We start from the raw sequence: 20,505 nt of genomic DNA, 5'->3' as shown, positions 1-20,505 counted from the left end.
ACCACCTCAGTCGCAATGGCAAACTTAAAGCAATATGTGCATTGACATGGAAATAAAACAAACATATTGACTTCCAAAGCAACTTTTTGTGTTTGTCTATTAAATGATTTACTGACACGATCTTAATTTTGAAGGTTGTTCTCTGCAAACATTGATTTTTCATTTAATGAATTGATTTTTAATTTATTTTTAATTCATTGGCAACAATGTTTACTTATATTTTCAACAAAAGTGATGATGACTGACTCATAACTTAAACTCATAAATTTGAACTTCATTAAACTGACATTAAATTAAATTAATTAGAAAGTACATTTACATTGCATAAAGTCATTTTTCCACAAATGGTGAGTGAAAGCAGTGCTGAGCCTTCAGAAGATGTTGATCGTCAGCTGCAGGAGGTCAAACTAAATATAACATGAGCTGTTTGTTTTCTGTTCATCTTATAAGATTTGTGAAGCTTCCAACCCTTTTACAAAAAATTAGACTTCCCTGATTTGATTTTGTTTTGTATAATCAGGCATTAAACAAACATCAAAAACCGAGTTGTTTATAAAGGTTGAGCTTAATGAATGCACTCAAAATTAAGAAAATGGATTGAGTTTATTTATTTCCCCTCATGCTGCAGAAGTGAATCAAATGACATTACCTCTAGGGTTTCGCGGGAAAACCATGTGCTATTAGGATTGTTTGTGAAACATGGAAATCAGCTAAATGTTGTTTTTAGAATTTTTTAAAATTACCAGTTTTAAAATTACAATTTAGGAAAAATTTATGGAGGAACTTTCGAGTAAAATGGTTAGTCTAAGATCTTGTACCACAAACTAATTTCACAATTATATCACAATTATCACAATTATAATGCATTCATGATATAGTAATCCAGTCTGAAAAGCTATTTTGTAATGTGTATTGTTTAAAATAAAACCAACTTGACTTACTACAATGAAACAAATGTCACTTGAACAGATTATATCAGAACTTGTATCATTTTAATTGTTTGATAGTTGAGACCTGCTAAAATGACAGAAACGTGATTTGTTTAAAAATAACGCTACATTTCATGCTTATGTTATGTTATGTTATGTTATGTTATGTTATGTTAGTCTGTCATGAATGTCTCATAGCTATCACAACAAGAATATGGATTTGTGCGTCTGATAAATAATTAAAAAAGTAATGGGACACCAGTGTGTTCTGTATTCATAGAAATTGCCAGTTACGCAGTTGTGCTTGCTTTTCCTTTATATGAGTGAGTAGCTGCACATTTCTGTGAAGTAATGGGGAGTCATAAACCAGTGTTTTATTGCTAAGTCAGAGAGTTCCAGTCAGCCATCATTTCACATCATTTCAAGAACCTTGGCATTGATATTGTGTTTTTTCATCTTTTTTTCCAAAGCTACCTCTGACGGTACAAAAGAAGGGATCGACAGCATGAGAGGAGGCGTTTGTGTGACACGAGGGATGAAGCTGGTTCTCAAAGTGGGACAGAGTAAGTATCATCATCACCTCCAGAAACAGTCAGAAATCAATAAACATTGTGTCAGTACAAGCAAACATTTGCTCCTGTTCATAATTGAAGCAACTGAATATTGCATCAAAATGTTCATCATATAATCACCTTTTTTTTTTTTTTGCTTTCATAGCTGCATATGGCCTTCCCCCAAAACCCAAACCTGATCCAGGCCGTCCCAGCAACAGAATCCCAGGTAAGAGTCAGAAATAATGCGGGACACTTTCACATTCGCTTATGAGCTTAACCCTGGCTTAACATGTGTTTTTTTTAACCCAGGATTAAGGCCGCTTTTAATCCTGCGTTAAGCAACATTTCACTTTTGTAATTTTGAAAAGATGTTACTGCACCTGGATTATGAAACCTTGCCCTAGAAGAGGTACTAAACCAGAACTGCAGTGTCCGCAGTATACAGAGTGAAACAGCAAAACTGTTTAGCAACAGACAGCCAATCAGCCTAACCAATAATGGTTGCTTCGTTAAATTTTTTCCTTTACTGTATAGGACGGTTGACAGGAAAGTGGAGGGAGAGAGAAGGGAAATGGGTTGGGTTGGGTACATGACCCAAGTCAGACTCAAACCTGGGTCCCTGTGAGCATAACAGTTCCTTATGTCATGAGTAACACGCACTCATGAAATACTCAAGGACTTTTTTGCAGTTACACATTTTTTTTTTAACTGTTTTGTTTTAGTGCCTGAAGGAAACAGTTAAGCGATGGCTAATGCTTCTCTGCATTATCCTTTTCATTTTTGTCTGTATTTTTGTAGTGTTTTAAAAGACTTGACAACTACAGCAGATTTTTGTGAAGTTTCTGTTGATGTATAAATCTCATAGATATGCGAATTGCGTTTGTAAATGAACTAAAACTAACTATTAAAAAGCCATTTTTGTTCATTGAAATGAAGCTGAAATAAAACATAAATATTAGATGAAAAAAATTAAACAAATTTAATAATAAACTTTTCTAAATCTCTACTGAAATAATTTTGTATTAAAGCAAAATAAAAATAAAAAGCAACTAAAATTAAAATGAAAACCGAAAATAATAAAAGATTATTCAAAATAATAATAAATATTGTAATAGTATGTAAATAATAACTAAAACAGAATGTTAAACCAGGCTCAGAAAGATCCCAAGTAAACAATTTTTATTATGAAAATTGTTGATAATTCACTGTAAAAAAAAACTTAAAATGTCAAGCTTACTAAACTAAAAAATTTAAGTTACTCAATGTTAATTTAAGGGACAACGGGAATATTTTAGTTGACTAAAAATTTCAAGTCAGCAGGGTAACAAATTATTTTAAGTTGAAACAACTTTTTTTTTTTTTTTACAGTGTTATTTCTTTCAACTGCATTTACGTATTAACCTTGATGCCATAGATATGCATATGAATCTGTTGTCGTGTTAACGCACTGTCTAGTGCATTTTGTAATTGATTTCTTTTTTTAATTTCTTGGAGACTTAGACTGCACTGGTTGATCTCCATAAGGTAAATATTTGAGAAACCAGCAGTGTTGAAGCCAAACACAAAGCACATTTGAACTCAAGCCGGCTGAAATCAAAGCTAGTTGTGAATTAAATTGAATCTAATCTAAATACTATCAGGATGTTTGTCGTAGAAGATAAATCTGAAAAGCAAGTGAGCTTCAGAAGTCGGGTTGTTGATTTATCATCTCTTTTCTGTTTCAGATACAGAAAGTGGCTCTAAAGCAGGTGATGGAGGTGAGGCCGGAGAGAGGGGAGACAGCGGCGCCGTGTCCGTCTCTAACATCGCCCTAATCGCTGGTGGTGCTGGGGGAGCCTTCATCCTCCTGATCGCCGTAGTGATCGCTATCGTGTGTTACCGGCGACGGAAAGCCAAGCACTCCGAAACTCACCACCCAGCCCTTACGCTCTCCTCTCTTACCCCAAAGAGAGGCAGCTCCTGCGGGGCGGCTACGGGGGCCGGCGGGGGCAACAATAATGGCTCAGAACCCAGTGATATCATCATTCCCTTGCGGACCTCTGACTCTGCGTACTGCCCCCATTACGAAAAAGTCAGCGGCGATTATGGACACCCTGTCTACATTGTTCAAGAGATGCCTCCTCAGAGTCCAGCCAATATTTACTACAAAGTATGAGATCAGCGAACACGCAGACAACCCATCCAGAATGTGTGATACCTCACACACATGCGCTGTGTGTCCAAGTGACTCTATATTTAAGAGCCTATACACGATACTAGAACTTGGACATGAAGTTGAGTTCTAGGAAAGTGGTAAATCCAGCTTTTATGTCATAGCATTTATTTACAAGTGTGTGTGTGTGTGTGTGTGTGTGTGTGTGTGTGTGTGCTTATAGTCTGAGGCGGGTGGATCACGGATTTCACATGTACTCAGGTGCAAGTGAATGTACGTCACACGCTTGTTGGAGATTTACACATCCATTCTGATGGTTGAAATTGAGTTATTGTGCTTATCCTCAAAACCAAACAGTAGAGAGTGATTCATAAAAAAGAATACCTGTATAAATAATATAAGTACTTCTTACATTTTTACACTCTGGGGGAAATTCACTAAGAAAGTGCACTATTGTGTCGTTTATTTGCACATGCATTAGTGGTCTATTCACTAAATTAAATCCAGTAACAATAAAAACACGCCCAAAAGATCTAAACACCATCTCCACGCCACAATTCGCTACCTGCAGACTGGTGCAATCTGATGTACTTTACTGGGACTGTACAGACTCTTTAAAATGCCAAAAACGGTTTTGACTAGATATGTTTCCATTTCAAAAGCTTTTTTCATTATTTGATCATTGTTTGATGAATTAACATTGCCATTGTCACTAGACATTTTACACAATTATCTTTTTTAAATATTAGCTCATTTGCGCCTTTTTTAGGCAGTTTTGGATACCAGATATCTTCTGACGGGATCTGGTGAAGACACCTAATTCAATATTCCTTGCGCTTTGGAACAATCTAAAATTTTTAGTGTAGTTGGCAGAATCAAGTCTTTTTTGCTTAGTTGGATCTATTATAGAATGTTTGTGCATTCTAAAATAAGGCTGATTTGCATAGAAAGCAGGCTTGTTTGCATGGAAAAGGAGAAAATAATTGAATAATTCACTGTAATTTTTGAAACACTATTCCACTGCACAAAGCACTTGTTAAACTGGATTGTGGGTGGCTAGTGAAAGAGACTCCGTGTGCACCGGGTGCAAAAGTGGTGCAACTGTTTAGTGAATTCGCCCCTCTTTATTTTGTTTTTCTCAGATTGAAAAACAGATTATCTCATATATCTGATTGTAAATGTTTGTCTTTTCTGAACTCGGACCTCCATCTGATTTATTTATTAAGCATCAAAGAAACAGTTTTTCATTCCTTCCACTTCATCAGCTTCCTATCGCAACTCCTCAGCGTCCGGTTGTTTGTTTTTGAGGTTTTTTAAAAAATTTTATGTGAGCAGCAGGAATCGCATGTGGAGGAGGTGTGGACGGATGATCGACCGTTTCAGATGGAGACTCTTCTGAGATTTCCAAGAGGTTGGAGGTCAAAGTTAAGAAAACCCCCTCAACGCAGTGGGGGAGTCCTTCACTCATGATGATTTGAGGGCTTCTCGCTCTTTGCCCTGCCTTTTGAAGTACTGTGTACGCCATGATAAACTGCTCACTTATCCTAGACACACAATGCCAAATTATACACACTTAACACGCACATCCACATTACAGAAGTTTGTGTTTTCATGTGTTAACCCCCCAGATGGACTCCAGCTGTGCGTTGATATGTTGCTCAGAGCATTGTGGTTCAGGCCGAAAACAGTAGGACTAAGACAGCCAATGTGACTGTGTAATCACAAACTCTCCACATCCTCTTGAGTGTTACACATATTCGTTGCTTGGTTACAATCTTGTCTCGACTCTCATTATCACATTTCGGGCAATGTCTCCAAACCATCTCTGACATTATCACCCTGTGCCAGCTTGAGGCTTCAGGTCCAAGGTTCACTTGAGTTATTTCACTGGATGAGACATGACATCATCGTGAGATGTAAGAAGAGACCGTATGTTACCGGCTGGAGTGAACTGAGCTTTCTGGTTCAGACTTCTCTCTGTCCGTGTTGATTTAAGGATTTCTTGCTGTCATTACCACAAATGATTAACAACTTTTACTTATTTCTGTTAATGTTTTTTTTTATGTTTTTGTTCTTCCCATTTCATTACTTTCGACAGTGTTAATTAGTTTGTAGATTGAGCAAACGAGAGTAATCTAAATGAAGGAAAAACAAATGCAGTTTTATCCAACCTACCCTGCTTGTGTCTGTGGTAACCTTCGATGGTAACTAGCATTGGGAACTGTAAGCAATTATCAATTGTGGTTCTGATTCCCCTTAACTGCTCCACTGACTATTCTTTCAGTTCTTCTGAAAAAAAGACATTTGGATGTGATTTTTATTGCATTTACTATCCTTCTCAGTCTGTTGCCAAATGATGTACTTTTCAGTTTTTATTGGTGGCATAAATTGAATCCAATAATTAGTCCTAACTGTGTATTAAATAAAAAACTAAACATGTCAAAAAAAGTGGTAAGATTTTAAATTTTCCTATTTTTAACATCATAGATTTGTTTTTATAAAATACCACCAATTACAAAAAAAACTATGTATATCTTTATCTGCACATTGTCATATGAATATTAAGTCGGGAACCACACTGAATTGTCACACAAGCCTTAAGATGAAAATAACAAAAATAACTTAAGCGAGTTTGGGAATCAGACTACACTGGTCATCCTGTATGTGTTTAAATCACTTAAGGCATAAAATCTTTGAAAGACATTGATTTTTAGTAGCAAATAAATTGAATATCTACAAGCAGAACTTTATTCTGCTTTGTTTTTGAGTTATGTCTGCAAAATAATTGATACTTGTTAATTATGAACAGACGGGATATTTTTTCACTTCATATATTGTCCAGATTTTTTTTTTCTGGTGCACAACCATTTACAACGGCTGCGTTCGAAATCGCATACTCTCTTGAGTAGGTACTTATTTTGAATAAGTAATTACTTCGACCACTAAAAAAGTGTGTTCTATAGTATGAATATCAACTCGATGTACTACATACATGAAAGTTGCTTTGCTTCACTGCCATTGACAAATCCTCCCCCGTGGCCTCATGGGAGAGTGTCCATCATATGCACACTTCAGAATCTTGCTGGAAGTAGCAGGTCATCTAGATACTTTTTCCCTACTGTTTTATGAGTATTGTGAATTTGTCCCATACTCTTTTTCTCTTACTATATAGTAGGAAAGTATGCAATTTTGGATGCAGCCAGAGACTGTTGTGTCATTATTTGAATGAGTTGTTATACTGTGGTATTCAAGAGAGATGCATTTCTGAACTACTGCCCCCTGCAAGCCTGAAGGAACCATTGTCAGGCTTTTTCATACTTTTTTTTTTTTTTTCTGGTGTTTCTTTGTAAATGTATAATTTCTCCTTCACACCAGCATCATGTGGTATACTCTGCTGCCTAAATTTTAAAATATGTAAAGCACTTTCTCTGGTAGCCAGGCCATGGGTTAGGCCGTATTTTGTTTTTTCTTTGTCCAGCTTCTCTGTTTAGCAAAGGCGAGCCATCTGGCCTGGTTAATGTTAACCTAAGCCACCCAAAGCATTTCAATACCTACCAAAAATTCCAATAGTGACCACACAATGACACCAAACCCTGTTTTAGCATTTTACATAGTCATTCAGTACTGGTTGTTACACTTTTATTTGTTTACATTTGTCAGCTAACCTAATTTCATAATTTGAGATGCCTTGATACTGAGTTGTGATAAAGACTGTTTCTAACTAACTCAAGTTAGAATGTTTGTTTATGGCATTTCTATAAACAATGCTGATTTCAAGAGGACTTTTTCAGTGTTTTAAAAATCCAGTTGTACTGGACAGGCGTTGATGTTGGAACTATGTTATAAAAACACTGAGGCAATGTTAAATAAATGTTAATATGTTTAAAAGATGTTGAGATTAGACATTGGGGAAAAACTGTTTGGTGCACCTGTTCCCTTAGTCTCTTTTTTCTTTTTCTCTCTCTTTCCAACCCAGACACTCTATCAAATAAAGATTACATTCCATGCAGTAAAACTCACTGATAAAACTAAAAGACTTGCCGCTGAGCTGGTTTATCGTGGTTATCATTCACCTTTATATCAGTGGTTCTCAAACCTCCCATAGTGTTTTTACCACTACTTGTTGTTTTATGCTGTTTTTGGCATTCCTTTGTTAGATTTCCCTCTTTACTTATTCCTTCTCTCTTACTTGATCTCATAATATCTTCCCACATTCCACCTCTGTTGTTACTCTGTTTGTCCACTGACTCGATACGGTTCACTGCTGGCTCATAATAAGTGCTGGATGACATCACTGGCATTTTAATGGCACAATCACTCCCTTCCCCTCCCGGATTCGTTCGTTCTGTCTTCTTTCTTGGTTCATCTCTCTATATCATTGTTTGATGTGTTGCCCCCGTCAAGTCCGGACATTAAATCAAATGGGCACTTTGACAGGCGCCGTAAAAAAAAACCCTCACTACCAAAACCCCAAATGACCCTTCACAGTATAGTCGTAAGAACCGACGGATGCTGCATTTGAGCGTCTGTTTGTTCATGAAACAGACTCTGGCGGAGTGTGATAGAGTTGTTTTTCAGTCCAATAATATCCACGCCAGCAGGCCACTGACAGGCTGTCAGTGTTAAGACAGAAGTGCAAGCGCATTTGGACGCACTTGCTGTGATTTGAGACATTGTTACGTTATCAGTTTCATAATCATTCATTTTCTCTCGGTTCATTCACCAGGAGATTAAATGGATCCCTTCAATTCAAATATTTATTCAGAATCTGTACCGTTCTCCACCGACAGACACTTCTGCCCAAAACCGTAGCGTTATTAAAGCCGTTCCTGCACAATATGACATTATAGTCAAATTTAAATGCAGAAATATTTTCCCATACTTCTCTGAGGCTCTGCATGTGATTGACAGGTCGTATCATACGGTGTGCACTCCTCTTTCTCTGAAACTCACCTTCGCTCTGCTAATGGCCGCCTGAGGGGAGAGGGTCCGTCTGGGCCTCATAGATAGCGTAACTGTGTGTGCCCGTGTTTGTTTTCATTCGGCTGTTTGTGTGTGCGGAGAGTTGCCAGTGAATTGCAGGGTTGACTAGAAGCAAGAGGTTAGCATTGAATCTTTTCGTTTGCGTGTATGGTGCGCACCCTTCAAATTCTTCTGTTTATTGACCCGTACATCCGCTGGAGCTGGTCTTACATTAATCACAAACTTAAGGCTCCCTTTCAGCATTTGCATAACTGTCAACACACACACACACACACTACTGTAAAGATATTCCGACACATACCAGGACTATCTCTGCTTTTTTTAAACCACATGAACAGATTTCACACCATCTGTGTACCATCAATGCATCACATACACACATATATTAGCAATACTAGCACACACACTTAATATGTGGAAAAAGTGGGTTATTTTGCAACATACACACACATAAGCTCTGGTCCTAAATCTAGTGAGCTTCTTTCCAGCATCTACATAGACAATATTCTAAATGTGACGGAATCACCAAGTGCTCTACAACTTTACACACAATAGCAGATATTCAAAACTGATTTGAACAGCATTTGATGTAACCATGTTGCTAAGCTGTACGCACAAATAATGGACAAAATAGTACATTTTCCAGCATATTCCAGTAATGTTAGTTTAGGGTTCTTGTTTGATTATTTTTATTAGGAACAAGCCCTGTTGAAAAAACAAAACAAAAACAGCATATGTCTGCTAGGTATATTTTGAAGCATGGCAGCTGGTTTAAGATGGTCCTTACTTGGTCATGAGCTGGTTTAAGCTGGTCCTGAGTGGGTCCTAAGCAGGAGATAGTTGCTTAGGACCAGCACATGACCAGCTTCAAAACGTACCTAATCAGCATATGAAGTTTTTTCCAACAGAGAGCACTCAACATTAAACACTGAATTTGCAATTGATTTAAACAGAATTTACCTGCTAAGCTAATATCACAATACTCATAAGCCTAGACAACACAGGAAGCACAAATAATGGTCAAAATGGTCAGTTTTTACTCAGCAAACATAGGACTTTCCATGTTCCAAGAACAATCTGGAGACCAAACATTGTTAGCAGGATAATTGTGTTGAATTTAATTGTGCTGATTAAAAGTATTGAATTGAATTATACATTTATTTATAATCAACATTTCTCTTGCATCATTTGCCATCCTGATTTTATTTATTCTACTGAGCTTGTTGCAGTTCATTTATCACCTTCATTGCAAAGAAAACATGCACTGCTGCTTTAGAATATAGGTGAATTTTAGAATTTAAAACTTAGGCAGCACAACTAAGTTGCCTACATTCCTGTCAGCAGAACACCATTGATGATCTAAAAAGGCTGTCTCCATAGACAGCTCACTAGGTTTTGGAACAGAGCAATAAAATGTAATCTTCATTATCTTCCTACACAACTGCAAATACACTCACACACATCATCCCTTTGGTGACAGAATGAGATTTGTGATCTTGTCAGGATTATCCATGCTCTGGTTTCTAGGTCAGCATTCCATCAGAACAGACATCCTCCCTAAGAGACACAGGTCACACACACACACAGTCATAAAGATTAGCATCTTCCTCTAGAGACACGCTCTGCGTAGAGACCACAACAGCTTTTAATTATCTTACTTTCTCCCACACACTTATTTCAACAAGTACACACATTCTCTCACACAAGGGCCCTCATGATTGTGCCCTCACACACACAATACAGACAATAAAGCGCACCAGACTGCTTCCGGAGGTAAAAATCCCATTTAAAGTTTCTATAGAGAAATTGATTTAACGTTAAAAAAAAATTCAAGACAGACCCACAGTGAGCGCAGAGAGGCTGTTAGACATTTTTATGCTTCTGCTCATATGTATATATATATATATATATAGTATGCTTCTGTAAAGCTACCAGTCAGTGGAATTTTAATTATAAAATCCCAGTGCTAAATTCCCAGAGAAGTACTTCATTACCCACAATGCAAAAGAGAGACAGAAGTCAGAGAATTTGCTGTTAGCTTAGAATTGTATTGCAGCAAGAAGATTTATGGTGAGTACAGTATTTGCAGGCTAGCTATAAGTCATTTTAACTAATGTGAAGTAACAAACAAATGATGTTCATATTAAGCAAAGTTAAATTTGCATGCTAGAAATTAAACTTAAAAATTAATATTAAAATTATAATTGACCTATAAATAATATGTAATTGTATATTTTTATATTTCAAAGGACTATGTTTATTTTGACATGTATAGCCAGTCATAGAAAATCTGCTTAAATATTTCTGGAGGAAAAAAGATTAACACCATAACTTAATAATGTGTATACTAGATAAATCAAATTTATATATAAAAAAAAAAACACCAATTATTTACCTCAAAATAATAATGAATGTTTCTTTAAATTATATGATCAAGAGGAAGTGACATCATTGCAGTCTTCAGAGAAGACGTGTTCAAAACCTGGTAGGCTGTACACTCATTTAACAACGTATCTTTCATACTTGACCAGATTTGTCAACTAAAGTATGTCCACATAATAGAAACCGAACAGAATTTATTTATTTGAACCATTTTAAGTCACGTTTGTTGACTATTATGCTAGGAGGCCATACTTTAGCAGAGCAGCCATTTTGATTTGCAATGCAAACTCTATACTGTCAGCCTCACAATCAACTTCTGCTGATGCTGTTTTTGTAGACGTTTCTGTAGAACTCTAAAGGTCGGGTGAATTCTCCTCAGATACATGTGATTAGTATCCATCAGCTCATTTAGACAAAGAATACAGTCCCCAAAGTGCATTCCCTCTCTCTCTATTTCCCACTTTCTCTGCTGAGCTGGATTTGAGATGTGAATGAACTTCACACAGTCTGTCCCTTTCCTTTTTAACTCGTTATTGTGCTTGGCGTGGCCTTTGACCCGGGCACTGTGTGGAATGCGCGTGAGGGGTTTAGAGCAGCGAGGAGGCGGTGCAGGTCAGGGAATAGGGGGGCGCTTTTTGTTATTTCTCCTTACAAAACAAAACCTGGTGGCCCTCAGACAAAAAGATACAGGGAAGGCTGAGCACAGAGCCAGTGAACCATGGCCGTGTCTGCGTATGTCTGTGTGTGACTGAGAGAGAACATTTGTTTTTGAAAGGGGGAGTTTGTGGCAGAAAGCACAGGGATTTATGAAGGTAATAGTTGTGCGTGTTTAGATTTGGAGGAGTGTAGAGAGGCTTTTGGAGGTGAAGAAACAGTTAATGACCAATGAACTTGCATAACTCTCTCCTCACACACATAAAAACACAGACTTGGACTTCTTTAGTGTCTCACGCCCTGTTTTTTCTGAAGCCCGAGTAGTAACATAAATTTAGGATTATAAAATGTCGCTGAGGGCAGCTGAAGTTGAAGAGTGGATTAGGGTTTAAGTGTAGATCTGGTTAAAGGGTTAGTTCACCCAAAAGTAAAAATCATCACTAATCATCATCCCAAACCCATATGACTTACTTTCTTCCTTGGAAGTGTGAGGCTGAATGTTTATGCTCTTTTCCATCCAATGGCAGTCAAAGGGATGCTGTCAAGCTTTAAATTTATCATAAAATTACTTGTTAGTATCATAGATCCCATGTTTATTATGCATGCTTGTTTTCTTAAAGGGGACCTATTATGCAAAAATCACTTTTATAAGGTGTTTGAACACAGTTGTGTGGCCACAGTGTTTGAAAACAACCAGCCTATAATGGTAAAAATCCACCCACTCCTTTTTTACTAATCTAACAAAAACATAAACAGTCTCTCAGAACGAGCCGTTTCAGATTCTCCCTCTGTTCACGTCATCGAGGGGAAAAAGTCCCGCCCATTAGTGACGCTGCCCTATAAGCATAGACACAGCCCTGAGTGAGAAGCTGCGTCCGCCTCCGCCATTAAAGTTACTGATTACTGTAGATGCTGGATATATACAACGTCAGCGCCAAAGAGGCTTTTCAAGTGTTGTGTTTTGGGATCCACTAACAAACATAGGAGTCATCTGAGCCACTGAGGATACTGTGGTCAAGTTTCATTGTCTAAGGAAATGTCCCTGAAAAAATTGGTAAAGTCCGCAATACGTGTAGGGATCAATACCAATGCTTTGTGCGCGAAAGTCAGCTCCAGACAAAGTAAATACCACGCGTTTGTTTTCCAAATTGCCCTTCTGAAAGAGCTTCTTGGCACTCTGTAAGGCTAATTATGCTAAAGCTAACATTTTCTCTGTCTGTTTTCAATGGTGCTGCCTTCATGAATGATCGTGAATAGAAATGTGGTAGTTAAAAGTTGCATATGAAAGCAATGTGAGTCGATCGCTTGAGTTTGTTGAGCTCATAATCACGAGTGGGACTTATAAAGTTTGTGATAGCATGCCATGCACCATGAGACTAGCTATGTTTTTTTTTTTTTTGATCGTGCTATGCTCCCTGTCTGTGTAATTCACAACCACAAATGTCATATGCACAGTACAATCAGATGACTGACTTTGAAACAGTACGTTTTCTGTAAAGATAACAGGCTTGTACTAAATCAAGTTTTATTAACAAGGTTTGGGAGGAGCACGATCAGATAATCAACTAATTTGGTGCAGGTGCAACTCGTTTAGCTAACTATCCTAACGAGCACAATACGTGCGTATATATATGCAGCCTGCCTACCTCTGTCCAATGACAGTTTTCCTGCATCCAGCTCCATTCGTCTGCCGAAAATGTCTGAACTCGAGCTCTTCCCGTCTGACAACGAGCTGGACGCTCCACCGCAAGCCACTCGCTCTAGGGCACAGCTTGGTCAAGAGGCACCCCCTTCTACTGGCTCTAAGGCTCTTTACATCTCTCTGGAGAATACTAATTCACCCACCTCCAAAAAGGTAATTAAAGCCCGCAAGACTAAAAATGATCATGTCTCTCTAACATCGTCTTCTTCCAGATCAAGTTCCGGCTTCCCGCGAGCATCAAGACGCAGCAGGTCATCAGCAAGCCTGGGCCGCGCCCCAGACTCGGCCGCTCCTCACACTGCACTGCCTCCCTCCTCTTCTCAACCAACCACTGTGGCACCTCCAGCTAATGCGCCGCTCGCAGCACCGTCCACGGGCATGGCTTCACAATCTCCTATCTTTCCCACTCCCTTCCTTCTACCTTCGGCTACAGACGCTAGCGTGAGGCTACCTCTGCTAGCCGCTCAAGCTCAGCCACCTTACCATTACCCTTCCACTACTTCTTTTTCCTATCAATGGCCAGCTGCCCCTGCTGCAGATGTCTAAGTAGGGCATCATCAACCAGCAACACAGTCTCACTGGCCTCCTCCCTCTTTTCTTTCTACTTCTTCCTATGGGCTTCCCCAAGCACCAGGGGCTAATCCATGCATGAGGCCGCCTCCGCAAATGGTTACTGCCCACCCCTCCTTTCCTTCTATCTCTTCCTATGTGCTTCCCCAAGCACCAGGGGCTAATCCGCGTGTGAGGTTGCCTCCGCAAACGGTTACGGCCCCTCCCTATCTTCCTTCCAACCCTTCTATCCCATCTAAATCCCAGTTCACTTTATTCACAGCAGTCCCTCTACCTACACCACCAAATGCTGCTGCTTTGGAACCACCTCCTGTACCTAACACCATCAAATCTAAGATCCTCGCAGGTGCGGACATTGATCTCTCATCTCTCCTCTCTCTGCTACCTCCCGCCGAAACCCACTGTCAAATAGATTGCGGAGATTTTTCCGTAACTTTAAAAAAATCCAACTCCCAATTCATCCCGCCCCCTCTAATTTTTTGAATTCACTATAGCATTCGACCGCTATACAGAAATAATTTGCTCAGCTTTTCCCCATAGACAGCGCAAACTTAATGATTATCTGACGATAATCGCGGAACTCGCGCTGTTTTATGGCGGGGCCCATTTTTAAACGTACCATAAACTATTTTCAGCCAAATGTGCGGTATGTGTTGCTCAGTGGAATCAGTGCCCCTATTGGGGCACACCGGACTCTGAGTATTTTTTAGTTGTCGCAATATATCGTGCATAGTCTGAAGGTCAGTAGCTCACTCCACCATCTCATGCCCCCAAATTAATCCCGCTATAATACCCTGCCCAGAACCGACGCAAGTCAAATCCACCAGCTACGTCCCTCGTTCTACAACGATGAACCCATTATCGGATTCCAGGAGAGAATCTATTTCATTCTCCGGTAATCAGCAGGTATGCGGAAACTTCAACAGAGGAAGATGCGTGAGACATCAATGCAAATACCTCCACGTCTGTAGTTATTGTGGTGGGGCTCATGCACGTACAGTATGTCCTGTCAATGTCCTGTCATTGAATACCAATAAAAAATCTAGAAACTACTTATCGACTCCAGTCAATATTTCTCGTCTATCCTCTGAACTTTCACATCACCCAGACACTAACTTCACCAGTTATCTATTGTCTGGCCTCAAACAGGGCTTTAATCCTGGCACTACATGCCCGCTCTCATAGAACATAATTTGTAACAATCTCCAATCCGCACTCGCAGAACCAGATACAGTAGATAATCTAATCAAAAAAGAAGTTGAGTCAAGTTTTATGATCGGACCCTTCGATACTCCACCCTTTGAGATTTTTCGCATCAGCCCTGTCAGAGTGGCTACCAGAAAATTTTCGGGGAAAAAGCGTTTGATAATCGATCTGTCAGCTCCACGAAATTTCTCCACGTTTTCTAGCATAAACAGCCTCATACCCCTTGAGGAATATTTTCTACACTACTACGACATAGATCAAGCGATCACCATGATAAAAAATGTAGGTCACACACTAAAGTAGACATCACTTCTGCCTTCAAAGTGATGCCTATCCACCCAGCCATTTATTTGGGATCCTCTGGCGCGGGAAGTTTTATTTCTCAGTACGCCTAACTTTCGGATGTAAAAGTAGCCCAAAAATTTTCGACATGTTATCAGAGGCAATCTGTTGGATCCTGTCTAACAACTATTCAGTTCCTCACCTAATTCACCTGCTTGACGACTTCCTTATCATATCTCCTCCCAATGCCATCCCAGCCAAAAATACCACAACAGTCCAAAGGATTTTCGCAGAGCTGTGTAAGGATTAGCCCTTATTTTAATTTAGCTTTTAGGGAATCTATTCTTGAGATTCGATATTTATATGATATCAATCAAAACGTATAATTTCTAAGGTTTTAACGACTCGTCCAGCTAATCATTAAATTCAGTATATCTTTAACAATTTAGTTTATCTTATTCGTGGCCAACGATAAAACAAACCAAATAGTACTTTATCAAAATTCATGAGCATAGGTAACGCGATCTTTGGCAAATAGTTTAAGATTTGAAAATCGCATAGCACCAGACACAAGATTTCTTAATAAGTCAAAGTTTATTTGCTACTCTACAACACTACTAAGCTAAAATAACACACAACAGAATACGTACACACACAAACACACATACACGCTGCAGGCAATGAATTGTTTTGATTTGAAGAGAGTTTAAGGTTCTAATGCTCGTTTCCAAGAATGCTCTAACTTCAACCTAAGGGAGTCACAAGCAAGGAACTTTACTATCTTTACTCTTAAAGATGAATGCAACCAGTTTCCAGCAGAATTATGGAGAATTATTTGATTACTTGCTCTGAGTTGTTTCGTTCCTTTCCTGGTTGAGGGAACCCCGGGTGAGGCTTGGCTGCTTTAGTCGTCATTGCGTGATGTCACTGGGGATGCCCTCTTACTGTGTTAAACGATCAGGAGATATCAGGGAGGGTCTGTGCTGGAGCCTTTCCAGATGCCACATGCTTTGTACTGTTGATTATGCGACTTTTATTTATGGTAAACCGGTCAGGAACAACATTGAAGGTTCTGTTCTAAATCCATTTCAGATGTTCCCTCAAATTTATCCTGGGTTTTAGAGGTCTCCTGAGATAAGGAGATTTAGGGCAGGAAATCGGCCAGTCAGTCAAATGCAGATGCTGGGAGTGGAAGTCTTAACTCCTGCTAAGGAATGTGTTGTCTTGAAATTATTTTGTGTGTGTATCCTGCTCTACAAGGCATTACAGCTGGGAATCCCCATCGGGCAGGAAAAATCTTTAGGACCAACAAAATTCATCGAATTTCTGGCCATTAACCTGGATTCAGTCAAATTCCAGGCCTCGCTGCCAAAGGAAAAAAACGATAGAATGATCTTAGTGGCTTCCTCCTCCGCAGAGGACCATAATTTCTCCAAACGCGATCTACTATCCTTGCTCGGCCACTTTAACTTCGCAATGCGCATAATCCCCCAAGGCCGTCCCTTCATCTCTCATCATCTCGCACTCGCATCTTCAGTACATGCCTTACACGATCAAATGATCATAAATCAGGCTTGTTGTAATGAGATCAGTTTATGGATTTCCTTCCTTAAACAATGGAATGGCTTAACTTTTTTTTTTTTTTTTTTACAGCGATTTGGTTTCTCTCCCCGACGACATTCAATTATTTACAACGCAGCCCCATCCGTCGGTTTTGGGGGATATTACCAAGGGCATTGGTTCGCGTCTCCATGGCCCCCCAGATGCTCGACTCTCCCCAGTCCTCAGCACTGTTCGAACTCTACCCTCTAGTTATCGCCGCTTTTTTGTGGGGAAAAAAATTGGCCGTCAAGCAGCATCTTGGTGCACTGCGATAACGAAGCAACCGTTCACTGCATAAATAAAGGCCGTTCCCATTCCCTCGCTCTCATGCCACTACTAAGACCTCTCATCTGGATTTCAGCATGTGATCAATTTATTATAACTGCTAAGGACATTCCCACATGCCCTCCAGCCGTTATTTCGAATTTCATGGCTTTTTCAGCATCGGACAGGGCCCCCCCTTCCGGTGCAGTAGGGCCGCGGCTCCCTTCGGTCGCAGTGTGACCCCTCCGTCCGTCATTTCGAGTTGCACTGTGCACTTGGTGGCGGATGGGGCTCTCACCCCGGTGCAGCAGAGTCGCTGTCTCCCTTCGGTTGCGTGGGAGCCCTCCATCCGAGGCATCAAACTGCGCCTCATATTCAGCCACAAGGGGACTCTCCCGTCCGGTGCAGCTGAGCCGCAACTCCCTTCGGACGCAGCGAGAGTCCCTCCATCAGTTGTGTCTTTTTGCTTATTTGGCATAAAACGGGGCTCTCCCCTCCGGTGCAGCAGGACCGTGGCTCCCTTCGGTTGCAGTGTGACCCCTCCATCTGTCGTTTGAGTTGCACTGCACGCTTCGTGACGGACGGGCTCTCACTCCCGGTGCAGCAGAGTCGCGGGCTCCCTTCGGATGCTGCGGGAGCCCTCCATCCGAGGCGTCAAACTGCACCTCGTATTCAGCTGCAAAAGGGACTCTCCCTTCCGGTGTAGCAGAGCAGCAGCTCCCTTCAGATACAGCGAGAGTCCCTCATTTGATATCTGCCATCGTGCTCCTCTTCTAGTGGCATTTAGGGCTCGCCAGTCCGACGCTGCAAGCTGCAGCTCCCGTTGAGAATTGCACGAGCTCACCGGTCACCCTGCCTCCTTTTTATTTGCAAATTTTAACCCATATCTCTCCACAGCATGCATATTTTGGGGGGCAACTAAAATTTTTGCTCTCTAGCTACTGTCCCATGCCTTTAAGCTCTCTGAGTTCTCTGGGTTTGGGCCATATTCTGGGCTCGGCGCCCTCCCCCAGGACAGCACGGCAAAATATTCTTACTATTTGCTATCAGATTAGATGTAATGGTGAACTCATGAAATGATGTTTTATTAACAAGGTTCGGGAGGAGCACGATCAGATAATCAACTAATTTGACGCAGGTGCAACTCGTTTAGCTAACTATCCTAATGAGCACAATACGTGTGTGTGTATATATATATGCAGCCTGCCTACCTCTGTCCAATGACAGTTTTCCGGCATCCCTCCTCCACCCCAACTCCTCACCCCTAATCTATTTTATCCCATATTAGGGATGGGGGAGTTCTCTGGGTTCGGGCCATATTATGGGCTCAGAGCCCTCCTCCAGAACAGCAAGCCAAAATATGCTTACTATTTGCTATCAGATTAGATGTAAGGGTGAACTCGTGAATAGGGGAATGTTTATTTGCAAAGGCTAGCACTGCTATTGCCAGAGAGTGAGCTCTTGAAGCTCATTTGCATTAAAGTAACATACTCAAATACAGAGCGTTTTGGCTCACACCCTAAAAGTGGCAATTTTAACAAGTTATAAAAAAATATCTCTGGGGTATTTTGAGCTAAAACTTCACATACACACTCTGGGGATATCAGAGACTTATTTTACATCTTGTAAAAAGGAGCATAATAGGTCCCCTTTAATGTGCATAAACTTGAAATCGCATCATATGACCCCCTTTAAAAATATTAGGTTTTTAGTGTTTTATTTAATTTTTTATTTACTGAAAATAATTATCAATTTGATTGTATTTGCTAAAAAAAAAAAAAAAAACTGCAGCACACTAGGGCAGATTCCCTGCACATGCATACTTCCCCACCCCAGCAGAAGATGTGGTGTAACTCAACCCTCTAGTCATACATTGGACACAGAGACTCACATATTTGCATATTTGCTGACTCTTGAATCTGAGCTGTTCAAAGGAACTCCAGCTGTCATTGACTGACTTTACAGCTCCAAACACACACTCCCTCTCTCTCGCTTTCCCTCTTCCCTTTCTCTCATTCTCTCTAAAAGGTCAGCGTTTCCCATAAGCACAGAGTTTCAATCATGCCCCGTTTGACATTAACCCTGTCTGCATGTATTATTGGTCCAGGGGGCTAAATATCCCTCTGGAGTCCCCTATCTCCGTGTTGTCTCTCGGGTCTCTGTTTCCCCTGTCTTTCTGCAGTCCGCTGTCTCCCCGTCATGCCCTCCGTCTGTTTTCGCAGCCTTGTTTGAAGTTCATGCCTCTCTACAGTGTGTTCAGCACCTCCACACACAGTGCAGCTATTTTTTATTTAAGGTATGAGAGGTGCTATATTGTGAAATGTCACTTTTGAACTCATGAACTGATGTCTGAAAAATGATTTTTAGAGGTTTTTCCACTGTAAAACATTCTAGAGAAATTAATAGTCTCTATCAGACCATCTTCATCTGACATTTGTTGATAATTGTTTTTTCATACTTTTCAAACATTTGGTTTTCTTTAAACTTTTTGGTCACAATTTCTTCTGATTGTATCACCACACTATTTGTGAGGCAAAATAAGACATTCATTTTTGATTAAAGTTTATGAAAATGTTTTCCTAAATTTTTCTTTTAAATTTGAAATACTGTGCACCAATAAATCAAGAAAATTAATACCAACAACGTGCATTCAAAAAAGTAAACTGTATATACTGTATATCGACACTGACTTGAATGTATTTTTTGTAAGAGCCTGTAAGTGGTTTAGATTATTCATGGCTTTATGAATTATTTTGAGGTCATTTTGAGGCTCTATTGAAGCAGTTATTCTTCAAAGATCTAATACTATGAAGTATCATCGCAGTAGGACATAAATTAATGTTTTATGTAATCTTTTTGCATTTATCCATTTTCAGTAAAAGATGTGAGCTGGAATGCTGTGCTGCTGTTCTTTGAGCAGAAGTGTTATGTCAGGGTAGCTTCTGTTCCCCACTGAATCCGGTTTGCTGTTGCCGCTTCAGTAGTTTGTCCAAATGCATTTGTATCTCTTCACTTGCATGAGTGTTGCATGTGTGTTGCAGATATGTTTGTGGTGTGTGTGTACACGTCTTTGTGAATTTGTCTTTGTACGTCTAAGTGTGCTCTCTCTGTCTCGTGCTCTCATTAGTAGTGTGTATTTTATTTTGAGGATGAGGTAAACAGTGTGTGTGTGTGTGTGTGTGTGTGTGTGTGTGTGTGTGTGTGTGTGATTGCGGCTCTTTCCAC

The 20,505-nt window shown here is 39.9% G+C and overlaps 1 protein-coding gene across 1 annotated transcript in view; it reads left to right on the top strand.

Moving 5' to 3' along the window:
- The window catches only part of LOC306865640 (ephrin-B3-like), a 45,785-nt gene extending 38,142 nt beyond the window's left edge, over positions 1-7,643 (top strand). The window contains exons 3-5 of the mRNA XM_079410363.1: positions 1,400-1,492; positions 1,647-1,709; positions 3,208-7,643. Coding sequence (XP_079266489.1) covers positions 1,400-1,492; positions 1,647-1,709; positions 3,208-3,638 — 587 coding nt within the window. The 3' untranslated portion in view covers positions 3,639-7,643. The remainder of the gene's footprint in view (positions 1-1,399; positions 1,493-1,646; positions 1,710-3,207) is intronic.
- The last annotated feature ends 12,862 nt before the right edge of the window (positions 7,644-20,505 follow it).

This window comes from Barbus barbus (genome assembly GCF_936440315.1).
Source record: "Barbus barbus genome assembly, chromosome: 47".
NCBI lineage: Eukaryota > Metazoa > Chordata > Actinopteri > Cypriniformes > Cyprinidae > Barbus > Barbus barbus.
Note: the sequence above shows the minus strand (reverse complement) of the source record. Positions and strands in the feature narration are given on the sequence as shown.